Source organism: Gymnoscopelus braueri (assembly GCF_963280865.1).
Source record: "Gymnoscopelus braueri genome assembly, chromosome: 16".
Lineage (NCBI taxonomy): Eukaryota > Metazoa > Chordata > Actinopteri > Myctophiformes > Myctophidae > Gymnoscopelus > Gymnoscopelus braueri.
The window spans coordinates 11,865,788-11,892,859 of NC_137616.1; the positions used below are offsets into that span (position 1 = coordinate 11,865,788).

General features: G+C 40.2%; 3 protein-coding genes across 3 annotated transcripts in view; 2 read left to right on the plus strand and 1 right to left on the minus strand.

The window, feature by feature from the left end:
* The window catches only part of LOC308103242 (4-galactosyl-N-acetylglucosaminide 3-alpha-L-fucosyltransferase 9-like), a 274,031-nt gene that overhangs the window by 218,472 nt on the left and 28,487 nt on the right, over window positions 1–27,072 (minus strand). The gene's annotated exons all lie outside the window — the stretch shown is intronic.
* On the plus strand, window positions 687–1,832 carry htr1e (5-hydroxytryptamine receptor 1E; the record flags this gene model as incomplete). Its single annotated transcript, XM_080452669.1, has 1 exon — window positions 687–1,832. The coding sequence occupies one exon, from the start codon at window positions 687–689 to the stop codon at window positions 1,830–1,832; it is 1,146 nt and encodes a 381-aa protein (XP_080308795.1).
* znf292b (zinc finger protein 292b) overlaps window positions 5,810–27,072 on the plus strand; it is a 28,591-nt gene continuing 7,328 nt past the window's right edge. The window contains exons 1-7 of the mRNA XM_080453483.1: window positions 5,810–6,029; window positions 18,827–18,981; window positions 19,915–19,993; window positions 20,741–20,876; window positions 21,728–21,930; window positions 25,447–25,583; window positions 26,499–26,640. Coding sequence (XP_080309609.1) covers window positions 5,844–6,029; window positions 18,827–18,981; window positions 19,915–19,993; window positions 20,741–20,876; window positions 21,728–21,930; window positions 25,447–25,583; window positions 26,499–26,640 — 1,038 coding nt within the window. The 5' untranslated portion in view covers window positions 5,810–5,843. The remainder of the gene's footprint in view (window positions 6,030–18,826; window positions 18,982–19,914; window positions 19,994–20,740; window positions 20,877–21,727; window positions 21,931–25,446; window positions 25,584–26,498; window positions 26,641–27,072) is intronic.

Below are 27,072 nucleotides of genomic sequence, written 5' to 3' on the forward strand. Positions count from 1 at the left end.
CTGCAATGGTGTATCTGTCCAAATGATTGAATGAAAAGTGGTAACCATCACTATCCTTTTCAGTTGAAATTGTTATTTTATTTTGCTTTGGTCTATGACTTTCTTTGTAAACATTTGATAATGAGTTTTAATCACTTATAGCCCTATATATTTTATTATTCGACAAACAAACTAGCAGATCTACACAAGCTTGTAGATCTACTGTTTTTGCTATTGGGATTTTTTTTTTAATGTTATTTACTTGTTACTCTCTCTTAAATATTGTGAAATTAATTATTTATAATTCTTTTGAACATTTTTGCCTAAAATTAGGCCTACATGCACAAAATAGGGACGCCAGGTTGAAAGTGGTTACACAATTGTGGCTACCATAGATGAACCTGCGTGGAAAGTCTCTTAATTTCACTGTCTAAGTAAGTAAATTAGTGGGTTGAAGTGGCTTATTGTTGGTATCTGCTGATAAATGAGGATGTCTACCTCCTTTAGTGAGCCAGATCCCTGGGAAATTGAATAATGTCTAATAAAGCTAAAACACATTAAAAAAGACCCAAGATAACTTACAGGTATTTATTTTTGACCATACTTATGTTCCATATAACTACCCGTTGTGTCTGTTACAGAATGACCTCTGACCCTTGAGAGAACACTGTCTCCCTGAGAGGCAGGGGTTTTGCCTCTGCCCAGGGATGGAGACGGAGAGGTACCTCTGGGACGGTACCGCGGGTCCCAGCAACATCACAAACTGCACAGGAACTCCAACCGGCACCCTGAGAGTGGACAAGTTCACAGACACGGCGGTGGCGGTAGTGGTGGTGGTGCTGCTGGGTCTCCTCGCCCTCTTCACGGCGCTGGTCAACGGGGCCGTCATCACCGCCATTTGCACCACCAAGAAGCTCCACCTTCCCGCCAACTACCTCATCTGCTCCCTGGCGGTCACCGACTTCCTGGTCGCGGTCCTGGTGATGCCGATCAGTATCCTCTACATGGCTATGGAGTCGTGGTCCCTGGGCCAAGTGGTGTGCGAGGCGTGGCTGAGCGTGGACATGACCTGCTGCACCTGCTCCATCCTCCACTTGTGCGCGATAGCCCTGGACCGGTACTGGGCCATCACCAAAGCCATCGAGTACACTCGAAAGAGGTCAGCCGGACGGGCGGCCGCCATGATCGGCATGGTCTGGCTGATCTCGGTTCTCATATCTGTGCCTCCTTTGTTCTGGAGGGAAAGGCCCGGCGGCAGCGGATTGAATCAGTGCATCATACAGCACGACCACCTGGGCTACACATTATATTCTACATTTGGGGCCTTTTACATCCCAATGATCATCATCCTTCTCTTGTATTACCGGATTTACAATGCTGCAAAAACGCTGTACCAAAAACGTGGCTCTTCCAGGCAACTCAGTAGCAGGAGTATCTGTAGAGAGAATTCCACAGATCGTTGCCGTGTGACACAGACGTTTTGTGTGTCAGATTTGTCCACCTTAGAGCCCAGCCTGGGTACCGACAAACTGAATGTTACCATTCGCATCCCCTCCTTTGACACAGAGATGGACGGTGCTGATGAGAAGAACCAGATATGTACCTCACGTGAGAGGAAGGCAGCACGAATCCTTGGCCTCATCCTTGGGGCTTTTATCGCCTGCTGGCTGCCTTTCTTCATGAAGGAACTATTAATGGGGTTTCGGGTTTTAAATCCTTCTCCGCTTGTCTCTGAATTTCTAACGTGGCTGGGCTATGTAAATTCTCTCATAAACCCCTTGTTGTATACCAGCTTTAATGACGATTTCAAGCTCGCCTTTAAAAGACTACTCAAGAGAAAGGAACATGCATAGACCTGGGATTTAAACATTAATACACCAATGGAATGTATACAAGAAAAGTGTAACCTATGTAATATTGCAGTACTGTATGATGTGTGATATGCTTTTGCAAATTAAAAAATGTATTGCTTGTTTATCACTACAGTGTTCTTGAATTAAACATGCTATATATTTTTCAACAGTGTCTTTCCTTTTTTAATGTATGTGAGAACTGAGAACCATCAGTTGGGTTGTGATAAGGTACTCTAAAGATTTTTTGGTGAAAGGCTATTATTTTAACAGGTCAACTAATCATCATTATCATCATCATATTACTTTAAGGGACATAAGCGTCAGTCAATCTGGGAAATTTGAATAACATTAAGTAACTTAAACATTCATTTAAAGTTTCTTAAGCCTTTATACTTTGTCGTATGATGATGTTACGCAGTGAAAATATCCAATCTACAAGCTCTGTGACCTTTTAAATATGCTATTTCTGAAGAGGAGAAAGATTTTCACTTATAATGATATAAAATAAGGACACCAGGTTGAAACTGGGGTAAAGTGCAGTTAAACTGGTCCCCAATTAACTCCACTTCAGATAATAGCCCAATAAATACTTCACAGAGTTCAAGTAACAGACGCATCTCAAGATGAACTGTTAAGAGGAGACAGTGTGAACCAGGCCTTCATGGCTTAATTGCTGCAAAGAAACCACTGAGGGAGACCAATAGAACGAAGAAGAGACTTGCTCGAAGTTGAGCACATAGACTGTGAGTTGAGCCAAGAAACAGGAGTGGTGGATATTAGACAGGTGGAAATCTGTGCTTTGGTCTTTGATGAGTCCAAATTTTAGATTTTAGATTCCAACCCCTGCCTGTCAGCATGACCCAGCCTAGTCACCCAGGGGACTTACTTACACGTATTTTAACATATTCTGCATCAAACATGCTGTCTTATAAAATAATAAATAAAAAACAAGTGTACTCAAAACTAATATCCGCAGCAAGCGTGCATAAAAGCTATTTATAACATTATTTGATTACATATAAGCATATATTAGGGAGATGAACACTCATGAACTCATTTTGTATGAATCTTTCATCTCAGCCACTTCAACCTGCGGTGTCCCTATTTTTGGCATGTCATTTTAGGCACATTTTCTAAAACAGCTAAAATAGCCCATGTACAAGCTCACAACGTGTCGATGCAATGCACTGTGAGCTGGTAGATCGGCTATTTCGCAATTCATCATCATAACATGACAAAGTATATAGGGCTTAAGAAGTGGTCAGTATAACCTCAACCTCCCATCCAGGTATGGTCCCCTAGATGCCCAGACATTCTCTAAAATGGCCTCTCAGTCTGTCCCATTCATTTGGTTCTATTCGTACACCTGAAGTAATATGGAAAGATAATAATAATGATAATAATAATAAGTATTATTATGATTATATCATCATCATTATCCCTATTTTCATTGTTCCCAACTTCCATCGTTCCCATGTAGACCGGTGCCCGACGGGCACAGGTCTAGTTACTACTAATACTAGTACTACTACTATAGCCCTAGAATGGCTGTGATATTACATATTTCATGTATTCCAAATACATGAAATGTATGTAATATCATAGCCTTGGATCAAGACGGTCATAACGATATGACCAGTGCGTGCGTGCGTGCGTGCGTGCGTGCGTGCGTGCGTGCGTGCGTGCGTGCGTGCGTGCGTGCGTGCGTGCGTGCGTGCGTGCGTGCGTGCGTGCGTGCGCGCGCGCGTGCGTGTGTCTGTGTGTGTGTGTGTGTCACGCAACGCTTCTGGTCAACAAAGGGTGAAAGCAGGTCTATAATTTCTTGCAATTAAAGCAGCAAAGCTTGTGCATTGAGTGCAGTGAGTGTTATCATCAAATGCATAGAGTCTATGCATTTGTCTATACCAGGGGTAGGCAACCTTTATTATTAAAAGAGCCATTTTTGGCCCAAAAGATGATTAAAAGTCTGTCTCGAGCGGCTTTTTTTGTGTGCTTTTTCTGGTGTTTCAATATAACTTTTTTTTTAAATTGTTTGCTAATTTCTCAAAGCAGATCAAGTACTGTATACCAGTAAGCCAGCAACGTTGGTGGTGAAAGCAAACAAACCAAGCATTAATAAATTATTTTCCTTCAATGATTAGTTTCTTATTTTTATCTGGTGTATGGGCGACACTTTTTCTTTACTAATAACTTTACTTTAATAACTTAACTTTATGCTTAAAGTAAAAAGAAAACAGAAAGAAAACCTCTTATTCCTTTGCATACTTCTTTGCCCAAGCAACTGGGAGCCACGGCAGAGGGCCCAAGAGCCACATGCGGCTCTAGAGCAGCAGGTTGCCTACCCCTGGTCTATACCGCATAGACAGTAGTCTCATGCTGAGGCTTACCTAGACCTCGGCTGACTTGTGACTCCAACAGGTCCTGTGTGGATGGGGGTGGAACACCAAAAGAACGCCATGCTTGCGTGGGTCATCAGGCCTTCTTGTCGTGGTCCTGGCATCCCTCTGTCAGAGGACAGTCTGCTATTAAGAATAGCACCCTTCAACGTCTTGTTTATGGCCCAAAATGACTGGATAGACAGGTTTTGAAGCAATTTGTAGCAGAAATATTAGACCTTAATTGTCAAATGTTTAAGCATGTTCTAATCATGTATACTTAAAGGTAGGGTAAGTGATTTTCTTTGGTTAAAATAAGTGTTAAATAGCTCTATATTCTGATAGTACTCATTGCTATAGAGTGTTTGTTCAGTAAAAGGAGTCTCCTTGTCTCTCCAGCTCTTTATAAAACAGAAAATGCATTTTCGTTTCAGTTTCAGTTTCATTTCCAATTTTATCCAATCAGGATAGAGAACTCAATCAGAATATAGATTAAACAAGTGACATTGGAAGTGATGACACTAAGAAATGAGCAGGCAAAATTGGAACTGGAACACTTAAAAATGGGTACTTTCTCCTGATTGGCTGAGATTTTGACACCTACCGAAAAATGTATTTTCTGTTTATCAAAGAGCTGGAGAGATGGAGAGACTCCTGTTACTGAACAAACACTCTATAGCAATGATTACTATCAGAATATAGAGCTTTAACCTTTTAACAAAATACTTTTTGTTTTAACCAAAAAATATCACTTACCCTACCTTTAAGTTTACTTTACTTAAAAACATTTTCCAAATATATATATATATATTTTTTGTTACATTTTGGAAAAATAGCCAATTTAACACCGAGGTGCCCACTCTGTCTTGGTGCCCACCTATCCTGTCACCATATCAAGGCTAGTAATAATATCACAGCCATTCTAGGACTACTTAGCCCTAGAATGTCTGTGATCTTACATACATTTCAAGTATTCCAAATACACAGTCATAGATCTCGTCATAGATATACGTAACTTCCTTTAGGACGCACAAATGTTTGGGACACACAATTGACAGGTGCTTGTTATTGGTGCGGGGTAATGAATCATCACCTGCCAATTGTGTGTCCCAAACATTTGTGCGTCCTAAAGGAAGTTACGTATATTCAGTGCTGCAATCATTCCTGGCCCCTCGCGTTGCACAGAAGTCGTCCGTGTGCAGCTCGTGAATAAGTGGAGATATTTGACTAAACACACGTTTTCTGGCAGAACTTTCACATGGATATGAAACTAGAGGACAAAATATGACTCCACGTCTTAGGAATTAATTATTGGGTGAGTACAGACGGAGTTTAGAGCACTTTTATGGCCGCGCAGATGGGCACTACACAGTGGGGGACCGAGAGAGATCTATGACTGTGTATTTGGAATACTTGAAATGTATGTAAGATCACAGACATTCTAGGGCTAAGGACTACTATGCTCAGCTGCTACTACTACTACTACTACAACAGTGATTGCAGTATTGCAGTTGTGCCAGCAGGGGGGGCTTGTCTCTTTCCTTTTTTTCCTCCCATCAGTGGGTAAACAGCACGGACTACGTCGCCTCCTACACGGCAGCAGCAGCAGTGCTACGCGCTGGGGCAGGGAGTGAAGATGGCGGACGAGGAGGCCGAGCAGGACCGTGATAATGGTAGTCATGATGAGAGGACTACCGTGACCATTATCGCAACCATTGGGGCCCTGCGACAGCGTCTGCGGGAGCTGCAGGACCGGGTGCTTCCAGACGACAGCGTGTCCTCCGTGGAGACGTCCTCGCAGTACTGCCAGGAGTTTTGCCAGGTACGTTCTTTCAGAGAGAGAGAGAGAGAGAGAGAGAGAGAGAGAGAGACCCCCGCAGCTAAAGCAGCTAGCATAGCGTTAGCTTAGACTACGACCCGTCGAATGCCAGAACGCTCGCCCCAAAACACGCTCGCCCCGGGTCTATTCCGGCCACCTCGGAACGGTCGCCACCATTGTGTTCCTAGACGTAACCGCAGGAAAACTGTGCCTAAAAAATTACCTTATTCCTAAATGTAACCTCAGTATAACTATGCCTAAAATTAACCTTATTCCTAAACGTTACCTCAGTAAAACTACGCCTAAAACAAACCTTATTCCTAAACGTGACCTCAGTTAAACTGTGCCTAAAAGCTAACCTTATTCCTAATCTTAAAACTCAGTAAAACTATGCCTATAACGAACCTTATTCTTAGACATAACCTCACTGAAAATATGCCTAATAAACCTAAATGTATCCCTAGACCTTTAACCTCAGTAAAATAAATATACATGAATATTAGAACCGCTGGGTGCGAGCGGTCCGCGGAAAGAAATGGGGGCGAGTGTGTTTTGGGGCGAGCGTTCCGTTTGCCCGACCCGTTCCCCCAGGAGGGTATTGGGTGCTGGTGTCGGGAAGCGCGCGATTCAATGCACAGTTGGTCCCAAATGGACGGGGTTCGGGCCAGGGTTCATCGCCATTTCGGCTTGTGGTGGACATTTTTGTCAAAATTCCATTTTTTGCCATGGATGGACATGAAAATATGACCAGAAACAGAGCTACAGTCCTAAATGTATAGTACTAGCGCTGTGGTCCTCAAGTGGGTAGAGGGACCTTTGGGGTTCCTGGACCTTGAGGGTGGTCTAACTCTGAGAGTGTACAAATGGAACCAAATGGACCCTATAGGCGGCTTTCCATATACATGGACTTACCTAGCCCCACCCCACACCGCCCACCACAGCGACGGTTTCCACTACAATGAAGTGGGTAGAGTGGTGTGTAAGTGGTACTAAACTGGTGCCTAAAAAGTACCCAGTCTTGGGTAGGTCTGAGCTGGGCTAAGCGGGGCTAAAGCTGTGATAAAGCTGATTGGTCGGCTCACAGCTGTGTCTGTCCACTCAGGTGTCTGTAAAATGTAAACACTACGGTAGCAGTGTTGCCATGTCCACTTATTATAAGCAACATTGGGCTTATTTTTCTGTAAAGTTGCTTGTAAATATTGGTAGTACTTTTACTCCACTACAATTATCTGAAAACGTATTAGTTACTAGTTACTAGTTACTTTTCAGATATAAATGATTACATTATAAAACATACATTAAGCCCTATTTTATACCTAGGCTATTTGAAAATAGCCGATCTACAAGCTCACAACGCATCGCATCATTGTAGATCTGCTATTTTCAAACATTTTAGTACTTACTTTTGGTACCTTAAGTACATTTTGATACCAATAGTTTTTGTACTTTTACTCAAGTAATTCCAGACTTTCACTTGTAGAGTGCTTCTACATTGCAGTATTGATACTTTTACTTAAGTAAAACATTTGAGTACTTTTTCCACCACTGCTTGTTTCTAAAATGTAGTTGATTATTTGGGGCTTGTTTCATATGTTGTTGAAACCAGTGGTTCTTAAACATTTTCATGTCAAGGACCCCCAAATTAATATGTATTTGTCAACATTATATATGTATATATTTTTTTTAAATAGCAGATGCACACACTCACAATGCGTCGCATCGCTACGCGTTGTGAGTTTGTAGATCTGCTATTTTCAAATAGCCGTAGATAGTCGCTTCTTTTGGGATTGTTTTCATAGACCTGATTGCTTATTTTTTTCTGCTAAACCTGGCAACAATGAATGTGCGACGATACACGCTAATAATGTTTTTTATATAAGTGATGGCAACGTGTTTAAACACCACACAGGTCTTCCCAACAATAGCGAAGATTAAAGTCAGGGTGAACATGGCCAAATAATAACTTAAGAGCCAAACTAGCTCTGAGGAAGCACGCTAGCATTTAGGCTAACCCTGTAGCCTGAGGCTAAGTTGGTGTGTTAAAGAAAGGGGCGTTGATTTCCTTCGGGAGGGGAGGGGAGGGTGGGGATTTTGCGAGTGGGGACTTTTGTGCAATGGAAACGCAAGACATTTTGAAGCGGTGTGGTGCGGTTCTGGACTGTACTGGACAGTGTCGTGCTTATGCTGTGATGGAAAAGCGGCTTAAGTGGACCATTTGGGACCGTTTGTTCTTAGACTTATGGGAGAGGAGTCCTTGAAAACAACGTTCTAGAATCACTGTCCTAGTGGACTCCTAATGTGCCATACATAGTCTTAGCCTTGGATCAAGACTATCATAGATGTATTTTTATCGATGTTGACAACGAAAGTAAAAGTCAGACTCGATCAAAACACATCTATGATAGTCTTGATCCAAGGCTAACACAGTGACATAGTAGTAAATCAGTGTCAATATATATTCTGAAGAAAACCTGGAGACTGACGTTCAGCAGTTGGTTCTTATGATCAAACTAAGGCCACGGACACATTTGTCCGTGTAATTGTATGGACATATTGATGACCCCTCACCCCTGTGTTTGGGTTGGACACCCACTCGCAGTGAATCAACGCCCACCGAGCCCGGCTGACCCTGACATACAAATCGAACGTACCTTCTATCAGCAGTATGGCTAATATAAAACTGATCCCCCGTTACTAACCTTAGCGCAAGCTAGCTTGTTTTGATCATCATAAATGATAAAGAAACCCCTTTGTGTCAGATAACTAGCCGGTAATATGACGGAGACTGGCCAAAAAATACGGTTTATGTATTTCACATTAGCTGATTGTGTGTAAGCCAGCACTGTCTCCCGTGCTAATGTGTCAATGATAACGTTAGCCCAAAGTGCTAGCATGCTGTGCTGCTCGATCGGCGTTAGCTCTGCCTTGTTTTCCGTGTCACCAGATGTTAAAGTCTGCAGATATGCGTTCTCTCTTGCCGCAGTTCATTTGGTTGGTTTATCTTTGGTTTGCATGTTCGCAAAAGCTTCATTGTGCGTTAGATTTCATTACAGTATTGTGTGTGTACCTAGTAACATATGCCAGCAGCAATGACCAATCCATGGCGGCCGAGCTAGCGCTGAGATAATGGGAAGGAAACGAAAGGATGGTGCAACGTTGTGTTTGTGTGTGTGGGGGACTGACCGTACGTGCCACCCTGCACGTGAGATGCATCTTCATAAAGAGATGCATCTTCATAAAGAGATGCATCTTCGCAATTAGCATAATGTCTAATAAAACATAATATTTAAACTGGTTGTAGACGCAGTGTTTACCAACACTGCACAATATTGTTTGGGTGGTGATTTGTGTGTGTGTGTGTGTGTGTGTCACAACGCTTCTGGTCAACAAAGGGTGAAAGCAGGTCTATAATTTCTTGCAATTAAAGCAGCAATGCTTGTGCATTTACTCTATTGTTTCTTTAGGATACATGGATGGGTGGGCATTAGGGACATCTATGCACCTCGATGTAAAATGGGCTATTTTGTCCAAAATGTAAAAGAATAAATACAATATAATAATCTTAAATAATGTAAAGTATACATGATGTGAGCATGCAAAGTACATCATTATCAGACTTAATTTTATCCTTCAACTTCTTGTTGATTCCCCATTGTAGCAATTGTAGACATATTAGACCTTAATTGTCGAATGTTTAAGCATGTTCTAACCATGTATACTTTACACAAAATAGACATGGACAAAATAGCCAATTTTACATCGAGGTGCCCAGATGTCCCTAGTGCCCACCTATCCTGTTACCTTTCTTTATTATTGTTTTACTATTGCTGCTGCTGTGTTGAGGAACCAAAACAAAATGATTTTACTTTTATGTACTTGAACACAAGATATAATAATAATAATAATAATAATAATAATAATAATAATGTAGAATTTTGAATTGTGCCCAGCCCAGGCATTGAGCCACTGCTTTTCTGCCTTGTGTTGATAGCCTGCTTGGGATACCTGCTCAGAGCAATAATAATAATCTAATCTGCATATAAACCAAGTTAATGCTTTCAAACATGTTGGGCCTGATATATCGAGAAGACAGAGGTACCTATGTTTTCCTCCATTATACATTCATTGTATGAAAATGAGTATATTAGAACAGAACTCGATGTGCATGACTGAGGTTGATGAGTCTATCAGTCTCTTCTCAGGGATTAATATGCTATCTTATCTTTTTGCTTGAGTGGGCCCATAATCAGTTACTGAGTTGGAAACCAATCATTCACTGTCTAGGAATACCTCAGTAAAACAAAATACAATAATTTGAGGCGAGCCTTCCGGTTACCCTGTCTAGACCTATAATACTGTTAAGTTTCCTGACTAATAAAGAATTTTGGTGTACATATCAGTGTTATTAGCGTAATCTTATATGCACATTTATTTTATGCGTTGCTGTTTAAGGCTGGGGAAAGAAAGGAAAAACTGAAATAAATTGCAATATGAACTACTGTAAGTTCAAAATGGCAAGGGATGAAAATAATTGCATAAGAAAGAAGGTACAAAATGAATTTTGTTGTTGTGTCAATATAGTTCCCTAATTGCTGCCAAATAAATCTCATATTTTGGATAGAATTTCAAACAAAGTGAAACCAAGTCACGTGTATAGCCTAACAGATTCAATAAGGCTGCAACAGTGAAGACAGATTAATTGTGTTTAGGGAGATGCCTCACCGAGAAGACAGTGACGACAAGCCTTGGTTCTCCAATGAGAAGGGGGAGATCAGGAAGAGCTAGCCTACAAATTAGGGAGCATGCATGCACACAGGGCATAAAACCTCCAAAGGGAGACAACAAGGCTGTAGAATTACTGTTCACAGGGGCAGTTTCAGCTTCCATACATAAGGTTACAAATTATAAATCCAGAAGCACAGCTACCCTTGAAAACCAACTAAAACGTTTTTCTCACTTTAATTGCAGATTGACACATTACACTCGAGGCCGATAGTCAGCTTTAATTGTTCTCTAGTGGATGTGCTCAAGACATATAGCCAGTTCCCAGTTGGCAACAAAATAGACCATGTTTGTTTTCTTGGCCAATTCAAGTCACATAGTTTGTATCTGTCTGAAATTTGAGACTGAAATTTGCCATCGGCCATTAAATCTGAAATGCCTGGCAGCGACTTGAAATTGAAAAGTAGCCAAATCTGAAACAAGCTCAACATGTCCTCGGACACCTGTGTGATGAAACCACATGACTGACGAAGGTAGCCAATTCAGAAGGCCTCATCAGTCAGCAGCATATTAGTGATCAGAGGGCCAACGTTTATAATCTATTCGTGTTCCATATAATGCAATATTATATTAATATTATTTTTACAAACATTCATTCATTCATTCATTACACAGTAATAAGTAATATAGCAGAAATAATCAAACGCATGCTATTACTGGTATATTAATTGTTGTCGTTAAGTATGTTCTTATTTATGTCAGTTCTATGTTTTTGTGTCAGGGAAGCCCATGTAAAGTTTATAGTCTGGTAGTCTATGGCCCAATGTGAATTGCTATGTCGCTAACATTTCTTATCGTCTGACCAAACATGTTGATGCTGATTGCTCAGAAAAAGTAGGCTTCGATACCAATGAGCAATAATCAAGTTGATTTACTTTTTAGCTTGTGAGTATGGAGGGACTACAGACTGTGGTGTATTTGTCCAGTGTTGGACTTTTATCAGCTCTTCTGCTGCATAGGAGAGCACGCAAACAGGCATATATAGAATGCTGTGTTGCAAGGTGAATATCACTATAGGCTGCCGCTGTATGCGCTTACACATGACATGTGGAATTTACAGATAAAATCTTCCAGTGGATGGCCTCAAAAAACCTTTTTTGGAATTTACAGATAAGATCTGCCAGGGGATGGCCTCAAAAAACCTTATTTTTTTCTTCATTGAAGACCTAACGACCTAACCAATTTACCTAACGTTACATCAGCCTCTCTGACCACTGTTTATTTGCATTTGTTGTCTTGACCTCATCATAGTAAACGGGTCTATCAGATGTACAGGTGCAACAGTTAATCAAACTAATAGGTTAATTGATTATAAAAATGATCGATAATAATTTTTTTAAATGATACATTTTGGGGGGGAAAACTACGCCCTAGTAAAAGACAGCAGGTCAACAAGCACAGACAAGTTGTTGTGAGCCTGTAGGTCAGCCATTTCGCCATTCTTGTATGACACTGTTGTACGACGAAGTATAAAATAGTGCTTAAGTGGTTAATCAGAGTGAGAATTGCATCTACACACTATGATAACTGCATGTAGTGTTTTACATTTTATATGAACACAATGAGAAGTGATATGGGCCAAATGGTGTGGTGTAACACTGTAAATAGAATGAGGTTAGACTTTCTAGAAATGCATCCAAGCATTTGAGAGAAACTTACTTGATGTGACATCAGGCAGCAGACACAATATAAGAGGTTTTCATTTCATTTGTTGCTCATTTGGAGAATGAATGTAGGTTGAAAATGATGTCCAGACATTTAACATACCGAGTGCCGTGCTACGAGCTTCTAGATCTGCTATTTTTGTAAAATCGTAAAAATGTGTGCAAAGCTTTGAATATATATATTTTAAAGCGAACATTTTTAACTCAAATCTTTGGGGGTCCCTGGGAAAAAAATTTAGATGGGGGGGGTCCACGACCAAATACATATCATTTTGGGTGGTCCTTGACCGTTTGAAAACCACTGATATTATAGCAACATACGTTTTTTCAAAAAACTGTTAGGATTTAGACGACATTAGTAGAATCGGCCAAAATTGCACAAATCTTCACAATTAAAAAAATTTTGCAGATCCACAAGCTCGTAGATATAGAAGCTGAGCTTTTATATCTGCTATTTTTGAATAGCCAAAGAAATCTAAAATGACAGAGATGCTTTCCCGGATTGAATGGGTTAATGGTTTTGATGGCTACCTTTTTGTTGGTCTGTGTCTGTGGCGTGTCTCCCCCACCCTGACACCTGAAGGCCGAAGAAGGCATCTGCTCCACCGCTCCCACCTCTCCGCTGACCATCAAAGTGGAGGAAGTTCACAAAAAAGAGTTCAGGAGGCAGAACAGCCAGAAGAGCTCTGGTCTGGGGTAGTGTCTGTCCTGGCACATTGAAGCACTGTGCCCGTGTTCATGGACATACTTATATTCAGTCACTCTACAGCCTCACACAAGTCCCCCCTTGGAAAACGTCCACCAGTATAGCAGATGTATGCTATTTTCTGTATTCTTCTTAATTATTTTGAAAACATTTGCCTATAATGACATGCCCAAAATAAGGGCGCCAGGTTGAAAGTGGTTGAATCAGCTTGTAGTCATCCTTAAAGGAGTAGTTCACCCATTATTATTTTCTATCAATTACACACCCCATGAAGCCTTGAATTCATGGATTTATTTTTGTTTTTGTGGCATTCCTAAGACAATAATTTGATGACCGTGTGTATTTCCGGTAGGAGACACAAATAATCTACTTTGTGTCTCCTACCGGATACATTAGCCGGCAGGAGACGGGAATCAAATTATTAGCTTAGGAATGCGACAAAAACAAAAAAGAATCCATGGATTCAAGGCTTCATAGGGTGTACAATTGATAGAAAATAAGTAATTTTTTGGGTGAACTCCTCCTTTAACTCTCCATAAAGTACTGTAGGCCTACATGATGGGCAGGTGGTGTTTTTCTCAGTGACGGACTCTCTTGGTGTCAGATATTGTTGGCGTGTGTGTGTGTGTTTTAGCACACTCTGTGCATGGTGCCATGGTTATTATGGTGAACCACTTTAACCCTACGTACTTTGACCTCTGTCCCCCAGGTGTCTGGACTTGGCCACCTTCTTTATTCCCTGTTCACCAAATTTCTGTGATGCTATTTTCACCATGTTTGCACATTTTTGTTTAACCCATTGAGACCTGTTGCTACCTATACGTTGTTATACCTTTCAATCCGGATGCCACCTCTGTGTCTCATTAGTTGTTGCTATAATATAGTAACATCATTTTTTTTTATTTATTATTAGTAAGAATTTGAACGTTTTCAGAAAACTATGGTTAGGTTTTAGAAGGCGTTTTTAAAATCGGCCTCAGGTCTAAATGGGTTAAAGTTCGCATTCGCCCATTATTGCGTGCACAGAATAGACGCTAGGGTCCATATGATCGTCAAGTGAAAAGATAATTTTGTCAACTGAAGTAGGGCCCTAGACCCTACTTGACCCCTGCAGTTGTGTGTGCAGGGCAAATAGCTCAATGAATGATGCGGTTAACCTCTGTCCTCCACTATATCCGTTTAAAACCTGGACAAATCCATCTGCTATGCCCAAATGCTGTTTGTGGATTTCAGCTCAGCTTTCAGCGCCATCATAATGCAGTACCTGAACTGCTCCACCAACAACTAGCCCAACTCTCAAGGTCCTTGCTCCCATCTGCCACTGGATCATTGGCTTACGAACAGACGGGAAGCAGACTTCTTGACTTGGCACATACCAGTGTAACTCCCCACTCATTAACACAGATAAACCCCAGTGGTGTGTATGCTGTCTCCTCTCCTATACTCACTATAAACTCTCCTATACTCACTATAAACAAACTCCCTTGGGCAAGCAATGGGGAGTCATACACAGCAGACCCTGATTTTTCAAATTCAAATTCTCTATATGGATTGTAATGACAGACAAATATCTATTATGTACATATTTGTATTTTAGTGACATTTTAGTGCAGATCTTTGTTGAAAATTCCTTTGCATATTTTCAATGCATCATCATCTTACAGCTTAATGTTTCTGTGCAATCACTGGTGTGATGTAATGTAGCAGTATGTGTCATGTGTCATGTCATTTACGCTACGCTATGTGCACAGGTCTTTGATTGTACCTGGTGTGTTTGTTTTCGCTGGTAGGTATATTGTTGAAATGTGGATGGATTTTATTTTAATTGCACATATTCCCCTTTCTTAAATGTAACATCCAATCTCCATGAAACCGACACCCCCTCACCTCCCCAGTTGTGTTATGGGCATCTGTGTTACCTTGTACAAGTCAGCCCTGTTACAACCCTATTAAACGCAGCAGTGCAGACTTCCCAGAGGCATTTAGCATGGGTAGGAGGATCATGTGTGAAGGCAGAACTTAAGTCATTTGAGAAGGAGAGACAGAGAGTGTTCTGTAAATGGAGCTGTTTGACCGCATGCAGCCCGGCTCACATCCTTGCAGGCCGCTCGTTTCCCTTCAGGTTACGTTGTCTGAGGCGGCTTTCTCAGACACTAACAAGGGCCGGCAAGATCACTTATAATGACCAGACCGCAGGAAAAAAAAAAAAAAGGTGTTTTCATTTGTCTTAGTTTATTTGTCAGTACTAAACTCAGTACTTTAAAGGTTGTATTTTCAAAGAGCTGTGTACATTATGTTTGGGCTCGCTTTAACATTGCAATGGCAACAAAGGGGTTTTACTAAGCCAAGAGACTTCATTGATGCTCATCTCTGATAACAACCAACTTTGTTACTCTGATGTTCAGGGCTGAAGGGCTGAAGGACTAAAACTGTTACTATGAATATATGGCTTTAAAGATCATTCTAATTCAAGTGGATGGCAGAAGTCCACACTACAACTATAATGATGACAACACAATAGTGAACTTCATGGTTATAGTGCTTGTTGGGGATGGCCCTTAAAGGGGCAGTTAACTCCCAAAATTACCTTCTTTTTTTTTTTTTTTAGGGATGCACCGAATATTCGGCCACCGAAACATATCTGCCGAAAATGGTAAAAAAAAATCATTTTTCGGCTTTCGGCCGAAAGGGTTTTAACGCCGAAAAAATATCACCGAAAGACACCGAAACATATCAGCCGAAAGACACCGAAACATATCGGCCGATATCACCGAAAGACACCGAAACAATGCTATTTTCAAAAAATCTTGGAATAAAATGTGGAATATTATTATTATATAATTATATAAATGTTTACATTTTACAATCTTTCAGCAGTCAGTCTGGAATTAATGTATGGATTCAAAAGGGCTGAATAAATGTTTTATGGACCCATATAATAGTGATTATAGTGATTATTATTTAAGTTAAGTTTTGCCATAATCATGTCTTTTGCCATAATCAGGTAGCTGATCAACATTGGTAAACAAATAAATTCATTATATATATGTATATATATTTATCATATTTGGCCCTTTCGGTATTCGGTTTTCGGCCAATTGTTTTCTATTTTCGGGTTTCGGCCAAGAATTTCTTCGGTGCATCCCTACCTTTTTTCTATCGATTAGTCACCCCATGGAGACTTGAATTCATGGATATCTTTTAGTTTCTCCTTTTCCTTCGGAGACAAAGCCAATTATAACCCAATTATTGGCTTAGGAATGCGACAAAAACTTTAAAATATCCATGAATTCAAGTCTCCATGGGGTGACTAATCGATAGAAAAAATATTTTTGGGCGTGAACTATCCCTTAAGAGACTTAATTGATGCTCAGTCTCAGTACCACCAACTTCTGTTACTATCAGGTTCAGGCAGTGCATTAGACTTGAGCTCTCTGTCATGATGGTAGGCCTGACCTCGACTAAGTCGAATAGTCGACTGGTTAGTCGCGGGGGGTCCGAGTCGACTGCGTGTCTCTTAGTCGAATCTAGTCGTTAATCTATTTTTTTAAGGGCCAAAAATGTTTTTAATATTTTTTTGGCCAAGTCTACACCTGCAACCACACGTAACTTCCACTTTATTCTTCTTATTCCTCGTCTTTGTATTGGTATTGTTTGTGTTGGAGCGCCTCAGTGCGGCTGCAGAGTTCATGTGCAACCTCTTCCAGAGAGAGATAGAGACACTAGAAACTCTGCTGGAGACACAAAACAAACTGTGTAGACTTGGCCCTTTGAAATAAAGTGTACTTTGGCCATATATTTTTTTCTTTTTTTTTTTACATTAGTCGACTGCCAGTCGACTATTGGCAATTAGTCGCCAATTAGATTCGACTAAACAAATCCTTAGTCGGGGACAGGCCTACATGATGGATATATTTTTAGGAGCAAATGACATGGATATCAAAGTGTACATATTCAGTTTATATTTTAACAGTAGCTTGTGTTGGGATGTATCTTCGTATCTTTGAAATGTATAGCAGGTGCGCTTCCTCTGATGATGAAGATGATGATAATCATCATCGTCCCCACTTTGGGTTATTTCTGTCACTGTACATTTGCCCATAGATGAAATTTGTCCTCTGCATTTATTTACCCATCCTAACTATAGAGTGCAGAAGTCCTGACGTCACTCGTTCATCCCCTGGGTCGTAAAGTAATTTCGCTATGGAGAATAACATTGGGTCATCTTAGAATCGTCTCATATAAGAATTGTGGTCCAAAAATAAACAAACTATCTCGGCGATATTGTCAGGGAGATGGCTCTGTATCGTTTATGATAGTCAGTCACTCATATTTGATGGTCTGTTTCTGGCGAAAATTTAACTAATTTGGCGGAAGTAACATGAGCGTTTTCTCACCGTCAGTTGATGCTTCATATCCATATGAGTCAAACCGCCGGGATCATTTGTTTATTTTTGGAACACAGTTCTTATTTGACGCGATATTCAAGACGTCTATGGGAATTCAGAATGGGGTGGAAAACTGCAACCCAGATAGGATGCGTAAATTACTTGGATGTGGGTGCTCAGCTACGTCAATATGTAGTATAAAAAAATAAAAGTAAAGCAAATAAATAGCAGCATTCCAGTGTATAAAAATGCAAGACTGTATCTCAAATGTTCTATTTTACTACATCAAGCTGCTAATGCATTTCTGCATAGAGCTATTGATGTTCTGATGAAGGCTGAAACGCCTTCGCAGTCTGTAGCAAAATAAAAAATGTGAACGTTTGCCAAAGTTAATCTTTGGTTGTACATTCTTACTGTTGAATAATTGTTATCATTGTTATTAAGGACATGCAGCAATAAAAATACAAGAAATGTTTTGCCCGTAAACCTTGTGACCTCACTTGGGTGATAAGCGAGGTCCAGCATTAACGATACTTGGAAACCTTGAGGGTTTGACACGATGGATTGCACAGTCAAAGGAAAATGATACATTATAGTTATGGCAAAAGATCAGCATTCCTGAGTCTCATGGAAGAAATCAAGTTATTTGTGAGAATTATTATACAGCAGTCATAATGTCCTGGAGAAACCTCAACTTAATTTAACTCTTAAATGTTTCTATCATGTTCTTCAGGTGGAACAACGTCAGCAGTGCATCGAGAGCCATAGAAGTTCCTGAGAAAGACAAGTTAGCCAAAAATAATAATAAAAGAAAATCACAAATAGACTGCTTGAGTTTGTAACACTGTAAAAAATTATGCCTCAAAGAGATTATAGCAGCATCTTAACTTTTGAAAATAGCCAATAGTGATTTTGGTCATATAAAAGTAAATATTGTGAGTGTCAATGTAGGATAAGTCTCTAAATATTGGGATACACATGTACAAATAAAGTTGATCTTTTGTACTTGGACTGCTCTAAAAACGGTCGAATATTTGCCTGAAATTCAAGCTCCGTACAATGGATATACAATTCTAAACTTCATTACTGGATTAGTTAACCACTTAAACCCTATATACTTTGAGTCTGGGTATCCCCCCTCTACAACAAATACCTTTGCCCCGTCTACAAGCTCACAGCGCGTTAGTGTTGTGAGCTTGGAGATCTGCAATTTTCATTCATTCATGTGGTTAATCACTTTGTTTATCACGCTTTTCCTAGACGTTGTTGGAGTATGCTGGCCGATGGAAGATTGAGGAGAACCCTCTACCCTTGGTGGAAGTGTACACAGTTGCCCTGCTGAGTTATGCCCAGGCCTCTCCATTCCTCTCCCCACTGTGTGAAAATGTTCTCCTTGTGCTTGAAAGGCTTTCACTGTGAGTCCAGATTTAATAATCATTAAACCCTATATACTTTTTTTCCCCCCATGGGTCTATAGTCTATACTTGGTCCTTTCTTCCTTCCACAACCAAATCTCTTCGCCGAAAATAGCCGATCTACAAGCTCGCAATGCATCGCAAGCTTGTAGACCTGCTATTTTCACAGATTTTGGGCCAATTTCGCGTATTATGACAAGCCTATAATGGGGATGCCAGAGTTCTTGTGGTTAAAGCATTGTTTTAGTGTGTTCATGATGAAGGTACATACATAGTTTGCTGTTATGTGTGTTTGTTTGTTTCCTGTTTAGTCTGCTCTGCTGTCAGTATTTATGTAGTCTCTCAAGCCAGACTGTTAGCTCACACAATTTTCAAATGCTTCCTCCTAAACAGTTGCTGAACTTGAGAAGGGGGTAAACCATATTCCCCGCCTCCCCATACTTTCCTTTAGCCTTTTCAGTCGTCAAATTAGTCAAATTAGTCGAAGTGTATATATAGCTTGCTGTTTAGCAGGAATGGAAATGGATTTTTTTATTTTAAACATACTTTAAAATATATTTTCGTGAATGATCAGATGACCGCTTCCATTTTTAAGAGGCCTAGTTACAGACCCCATATAGCATTTTTAAAGATTGTGGAATTAGTTGTATGGCTTGAAAGACAAGTATTTATGGTACGGTTTGCCTTCCCCCAAGGCAAATTGTCAATTTGGAACGAATAACTTAAATGGCAGGTTTGTTGGCAAAGTGTGAAGAACAGTATTTAGAAACACCCTTCTACTAGTCAGGTGCACCTTACCTGGCATGCTAAATATTCTTGGAATTTCCAGTTTCCCATATTGAATCTCCTGTGCTCTGCTTGATTGTACTTGTATACATGGTATATTAGACATTACCATAGCATTACATTGATTTGGTTGCTTCTCCACTCCAGGAATTTTGTGGAGCTTTTACTCTCACTGAAGGAGGAAGTTCCTGATGCAATATGGAATGAATTCAAGTCATCTGTCCAGGTGAAGTATAGGCCTTTCTATTTCATGGAGCTCAGTCTGTTAAGCAATACCGGGGTCCCCCAGGGGTCTATCCGTGGCCCCCACCTTTTCTCCAAGACTTTGGCTATCTTTGGCTAACTGATTTAAGCTAATCTACAAGCTCATAACATGGCGGATTGTGAAGCGTTGTGAGCTTGTCGATCTACTATTTTTCCTGAATGTTAGCCTATTTTCATCAACGGACATCAAAATAGCAGATATACAAGCTCATAGCGCGGCACCGAGTGCCACGCTACGAGCTTGTAGATCTGCTATTTTTGAAAAATCGTGAACATTTGTGCAAATCTTTAAATATATATTATATTACAAAAAATAAATTGTAACTCAAATCTTTGCTTCTATATTGTTCCTGGGTCCCTGGAACAATATATTTTGAGATGGGGGTCCACGGCCAAATACATATCATTTTGGGGTCCTTGACATGAAAAAGTTTGAGAGCACTGATTATAGCAATAGAAGACATTAGAATCCCCAGACGCAAAGATTTGAGTTACAAATGTTCGCTTAAAAAAATATATATTCAAAGATTTTCAAAAATGTTCATGATTTAAAAAAAACATTTTTGCAGATCTACAAGCCCATAGCTCGGTGCCAGCTGGTGAAGCACCATATAGAAACATAAGTATTTTCAGAAAACTGTTAGGATTTAGAAGACGTTTGTTTGAGAATCACTGTTTTTAACTCATCCAGTGGTTCTGTTTTGTGCAGACTGCCCATGCCAAGCTGCAGGAGAATGATATCAGTCAGCTGTCCATGCTGTCTGTGTTGGCCCAGCACTCTGGTGTCTGGACTAACAATGTCCTGCTCAGCCTTCTGTCCTGTCAGGACCTACAGACAGAACAAGGTGCGTCTAATCTTACTTTATCTGTGATTTAACCACTGTTTTATTTTGAAAATGTGTCCTAAATAGGGACGCTGGGGTTGATGTTATCACCTACTTAAACCCCACATACTGTACTTCATTGACAGGGGTCCCCAAGGGGCCTTTTCTTGGTTTTCCTCTTTTTTTCCATTTATACCAAATCTCTTAGCTGAAAATATCACTCACAAACATCAAGCTTACAACATGATGCGTTGTGAGCTTGCACCTCAAGCGTGTGAGGTGTGCTACCTATTATGACATAGTTGGCGCTAGTAAGCTTGAAGAGGTTAAGGGGTTGGTAGAAGAATTTCTATGCAGCTTTGGGAACTAATGGAAATGTGACTTCACCCCAGTGGTTCCTGATCCCTAACCCAGTGGTTCTCAACCTGTGGGTTGGGACCCCACACGAATTGGCAGGGGGCCCCCCCCCCCATTTTGTTTAATACCAAAACAAAATGAATCACTGCATCAATAGTGATCAACAAACAAGCTTGTAGATCAGCTATTTTCACAATACTACATGTAATACCTCAACTCCTACAATTCCAAGTGCATGTCGGTGTGGGGGGGTCCCTAGTTGAAATATGATCAAATATGATTATTTTGGGGGGTCGCGGCCTGAAAATGTTGATAACCACTGCCCTAACCTTGTGACCCCTGGTATTGGTGCTGCTGTCTCTTCATCCTGTCACCTACTGGGACATTAATTGCATTCACCTTGTTGTCCTTGTAATTCTAGCTGTCCAGCCAGGGACTCTTTAGACCCAGAAGGTTACAAAACCTGCAGTACCTTTTTTTTTTGAAGATCGTAAAGAGTTTCTTTTGATTTCCAGTTGACGAGTTCCTGACACTGGAGGGGCCTGTCTTGCTGGAAATGAGAATAAAGCACCTAATGAAAGAGAACCACATGGGGAAAGCTGCGCTGCTGGCAAAGACCTGCTCAGAGCACGCTGCCTTCGAAGGGAAGGGCCACTTCAAGCAGATGCACCTTGTCTGCCTTTGTTCTACCTCTGAACAGGATCAGCTAATGGAAGAGGTATGAACTAGTGATTAGATGCTGTGATATGAGACTAGATATTGTCTGGGATATCATAATACCGTGACATGGTGCTGATTTAACCACTTAAAGAGCCCTATTTCACAAATATCAACAATGGCAGAGCTATAACTTAACGCACCTTATGTATTTATGTCTTATGTCTTACCTCAGGTACTTACCGCACCGAATAGATATACGGCACGATTATGTGTAAATACTAAATATGTAGATAATTTCTTTGTTTTTATTGATCTCTCTCCCCCGCTACCCCTTGCCCCCCCTTCTCCTTCTTCCCTTTCTCTTATGGAAATAACACAAATGACGCAGTTTGCACAAAAACGAAAAACAAAGCCTGTGATGTGACAATAAAGTTGTTTCTAATTCTGAACTTCACAACGCGGCACATTGCAACACATTCTAAGCTTGTAGCTCTGCTATTCTTGAAAATGTGGTATTGGACAATTCAGTAAAGTGACGTAAGTTTGGAACATAGTTGACTGTACAAACCGTTCTAATATTTGTCCTTTACCCACGTAGTTGTATGGGCATTACTGATGAGTATTTATTGTCTCCGCCGAAGGTGGAGAATATGTTTTCGCTTTGTGTGAGCAAACATTGTTAGCCAAGCTAACATTGGGCAAGCTCCACGTGACACGTGTCAATTTGTTGACACCAATGCCTCTGATTGGCTAGAGGGACGCGTGACGAAATAAAATTCTATAAATAGGTGTGTCACTTCAAAAAGCCTCTACTTTTTGAAGTGAGGTAAAACAGGATCAATCAGACTTGATTGGAACAGTACCTTCAGTAAGTCCAAGTCACCCGTCTGTGCGTGTGTGTTTCCCTCTGAGAACACCTAACATTGGTCAAGCAAAGGCGCAGAAGGCCAAAGCTAAGAAAGCATACTCATCTACAATTGTAACGTAGAAGAGGACTAGAGTTGAAATGATCCCACAACAAAGCCGAACTCTTAATACGTGTCAATATGTTGACATCAATGTCTCTGATTGGCTAGAGGGACGCATGACGAAATACAATCCTATAATAAAAAGGTGTGTCACTTCAAAAAGCCGTTTACGTTTTTGAAGCGAGGTAAGACAGGATCAATCAGTCTTGATTGGAACAGTATCTTCTAGTCCAAATCACCCGTCCGTGCGTGTGTGTGTCCCTTTGAGAACACCTGACATTGGTCAAGCAAAGGCGCAGAAGGCCAAAGCTAAGAAAGCATACTCATCTACAACAGTAACACAGAAGAGGACATAACATAGAGTTGAATTGATCCCACAACAAGACCGAAATCTTAATACGTATTAATATGTTGACACCAATGCCTTTGATTGGCTAGAGGAATGCATGACGAAATACAATTCTATAAATAGGTGTGTCACTTCAAAAAACCGTTTACGTTTTTGAAGCGAGGTAAGACAGGATCAATCAGTCTTGATTGGAACAGTATCTTCTAGTCCAAATCACCCGTCCGTGCGTGTGTGTGTCCCTCTGAGAACACCTAACATTGGTCAAACAAAGGCGCAGAAGGCCAAAGCTGATCAAACACACCAATCAACTGCTGAAACTGTTCAAGACAATGAAGATGAAGAAGACAGACAAGTATTTGAACAAACCAGTCAATTATGACGACTCCCATATGATAGATTGCTTCAATGTAAACAGAGCATTGCTTCAATTAAACAGAGCTAAGAATCATAAAGAAAGAATGAAATTAATCAGAGACAAAAAATCGCTAAATGACAAAAGACGAAGACTAGCCATGAATGCTTACAATATGACACAGCAAAGATTGCTACAATCTCTGGAAGAAAAAGTAGAAGAGTCTGAAGAGAACATCGAAAGGAAAAAAAGGAACTGGTCAGAGTATTTAAATAATGAAAGACTACATCAACAAGCACATAACACGAGTAAGAAGAAACGATACAGATCACAAGAATTAGAAGTTAATGAAGCTGCTCTCGCATTCTTAAAGAAGATGTCCGAAAGTGGACCCAATTATGTCTGTGGTTCTGTTTATGATTTTTAAATCATTTTTTTTTTGAATAAATATTTCTTTAACATACACCTTTTTATTTAACTAAAATATATATCTTTTACTCTACTGTATCTCATTAGTTATTGCTATGATAATATAATTGCTATAGTCTGCTGGCGGAGACTTGTGCTCCGAGGAGCACATTTTCTAGTTAAAAATGTCATTGTGTGAATACTTAGTGAAATCACCAATAGTCATCCCCACAATATAGTCTCAATATCGATATTGAGGTTGGGTAAAAAATATTGTGATATTAGATTTTGTCCATTTTACCCCCAGCCCTACTAGTGATTAGTTGCTTCCTTTGCCTGTGAGAGAGGTGGGGAATCCAATGTATGCAGGTGAAATCAAGATATGGCCACGAGCACCTTCATTTATTCATAAATCAGTCTTTGGTCTGCTCCCTTTTGTACCGTGGTTCACTTGTCACTATTACATCAAACCCATCTTACAGCCTTCATTCACTGGACTGCTTACCTGCCTACTTACTTGCAAACACTGGCCAAATTGTCAAATATTACCTAAGATGGAGGCAAGCTCATTGTGAGCATGTAGATCGGCTATTTTCACAATATATATATCTGTGGAACCGATGTAATGTCTCAACTCCTAGCTTGTCAGGGTGGGGTTTTACTGTATAGTAACAGTGTTTTATTTATTTTATTAACATGACCTTCTGCCCTCAGCAATCCCCTACCCTCTAATCTACGTGCCCCCCATCCCAATGCCTTTCCTATGTTCTTGTCTTTGTGTGTTTTTAACAGCTGCCATTTTGGCCAGGTCTCACTCGAAAAAGATACCGCTGATCTCAAGTGACTAGCTGGTAAAATAAAGGTTAAATAAATGTCCTTGAAATGGTGATCTACCACCACAGAAAACAAATGGACCTCTGTTTCTAATTTGATCTACCAACTCTCAAAAGTGAAACCACCCGGTTGCCACCCGTTACAAACCTAACCCGATAGCACAAAAATAATACAAATCATTTTACTTTTCTAAAGATGCTGGTTTCCACAAGTCATTGACTGACAAGTGATGCCACATTTTCAGTTAAATATAAATTAACTTAAATATAATACATATTGATCGACAGATTTAAGGGATTTACGTCAAAAAAGTTGAAATGTACAGTATACTGTTAGCATATTGTGGAAATGTACTTCACCATTTTCCATTTTAAGTACTTAATCCATATATACTTCATTGACCTGAGTCCCCCAGGGGTCTATACTAGGCCCACTCCCTTTTTCCCGCTACAGTACACCAAATATCTATCCAAAAATAGCCGCAATCTCACAATGTGCCGAAACAGCTTGTCGATCTGAACATTTCTCTGGATGTTTGCCCCAGATTAGGGATGCAAGGGTCCAAGTGGCAAAAAGTCCTCAACTTTGCCTCTTTTTCCTGGATTTGGAGAAGGATTATTTTGTGATTCATTCATAAATCATATGATGCACCTGTCTGTACAGCTTTCAAGGGTTGACTGTCGCGATGCACTGGAGATGATCTGCAACCTGGAATCTGAGGGAGACGAGAAGGCGGCTTTCAGCTTGTGCTCTGCCTTCCTGACCCGCCAGCTTCTACAAGCAGACACATATTGTGCTTGGTAAGAAAACAGAAAGTAGATCCCTTTTAGAACTGGTTCTACCTGTTTGGTATGAATTTGGGCAGATAACATGAGTAATTTCCTGCCGATTGGGTGAAGTGTTTCCGGATGTTCATATGAGAGGGCAGCGATTCCCAACCTGTGCGTGAGGGTATTTATTGCAAGGGAGCCCCCAAATAATTAGTAAAAGACAAAGATTTTATTGATAATGTACGTAAAATTATAATAATGATGATAATGTACTTAACACAAGTGGTCATATGGGTGGGCCCTGGTCCAGAAAGGGTTAGGAACCACTGTAAGAGGGCATACCCTGGCAGAAGGTATGTCAGGATATATATATATATATACCCGGCAGCATACACAAAACTTTACCTTTAACTATGAAGGGGAAATGTGTGTTTGGATAAGTCCATCTGTGCCTTGGAATTGACATTTCCCAATTCAGAGGAAAATTCTATATCGTAAAAAATATATATATATTTTCACTACATTCAACCTAGTGTCCCTATTTTGGGCTTTTATTTTATTTTATTGCTTTTAACTTTTGAATTTTCTTATTTAAAATGTGTATTTCAATCACAATCTTATTTTTATTCCATAAAAGAAATTCTAAAATGGCAGTTCTAGAAGCTCACAGATCGGCTATTTACGCTATTTTCTTTATTTTATTTGTGAACGTATGAATGATGGTTAAACCTTTTTATATGGCATTAATAAAGATAAAAATAAACGTTTACAGAGTGAGATAAGAGTGATGACGTGTGTTATTGAAGCTATTTTGCACAGATGCAGGTGTGCCTTGAAATTTTGACTTGTCCTTGACTTGAAAATGAAATAAAATGTGATGACCTGGTTCTGTCTGAACTCATGCCAGGACTTCTACACATTGTGTTCACTTTCTTTCCGCACCAGGGAGCTCACATTGTTTTGGAGTAAGCTGCTAAAGCGGTTGGAGCCGTCAGACCAGGCCTTCCTAGACCGATGTCGGCAGATGTCCTTACTGTCCAAAACAATGTTTCACATCCTGTTCTTCATCAAGGTCATCCAGTCAGAGGTCAGTAAACAGTAAGCTTTTGTGTTAAGCTCACACTTGCATACATAATACCAAAGCTATATGGAGAGAGCAATACATCATGTTGACCCCTCTCTGTAAGAAAGATTTTAAATTTCCACACAAAAATAAAGTCATTGAATAAAAGAAAATGTTAGGAATTTACCCTTTCTCAAGTCCTGCCTGAGATCTATCATTGGGGAAAAAAACATGTTTTTCACTTGCCTCATATTGATATTTAATGTATTAAGTTCTTATTTTAAACTTAGTAAAAAGGAACACCTCGGGTGCAGTTTAGTGACTGGCCATAACGTGTTTTATTTCCCCTCATGTAAAAAAAATCAGCATAAGCAACCACTGCTATGTAGGACATAGTGAAAATAGCTGATCTACAAGCTCATTGTGAGGTTGTAGTTCAGCTGTTTTCACTATTGA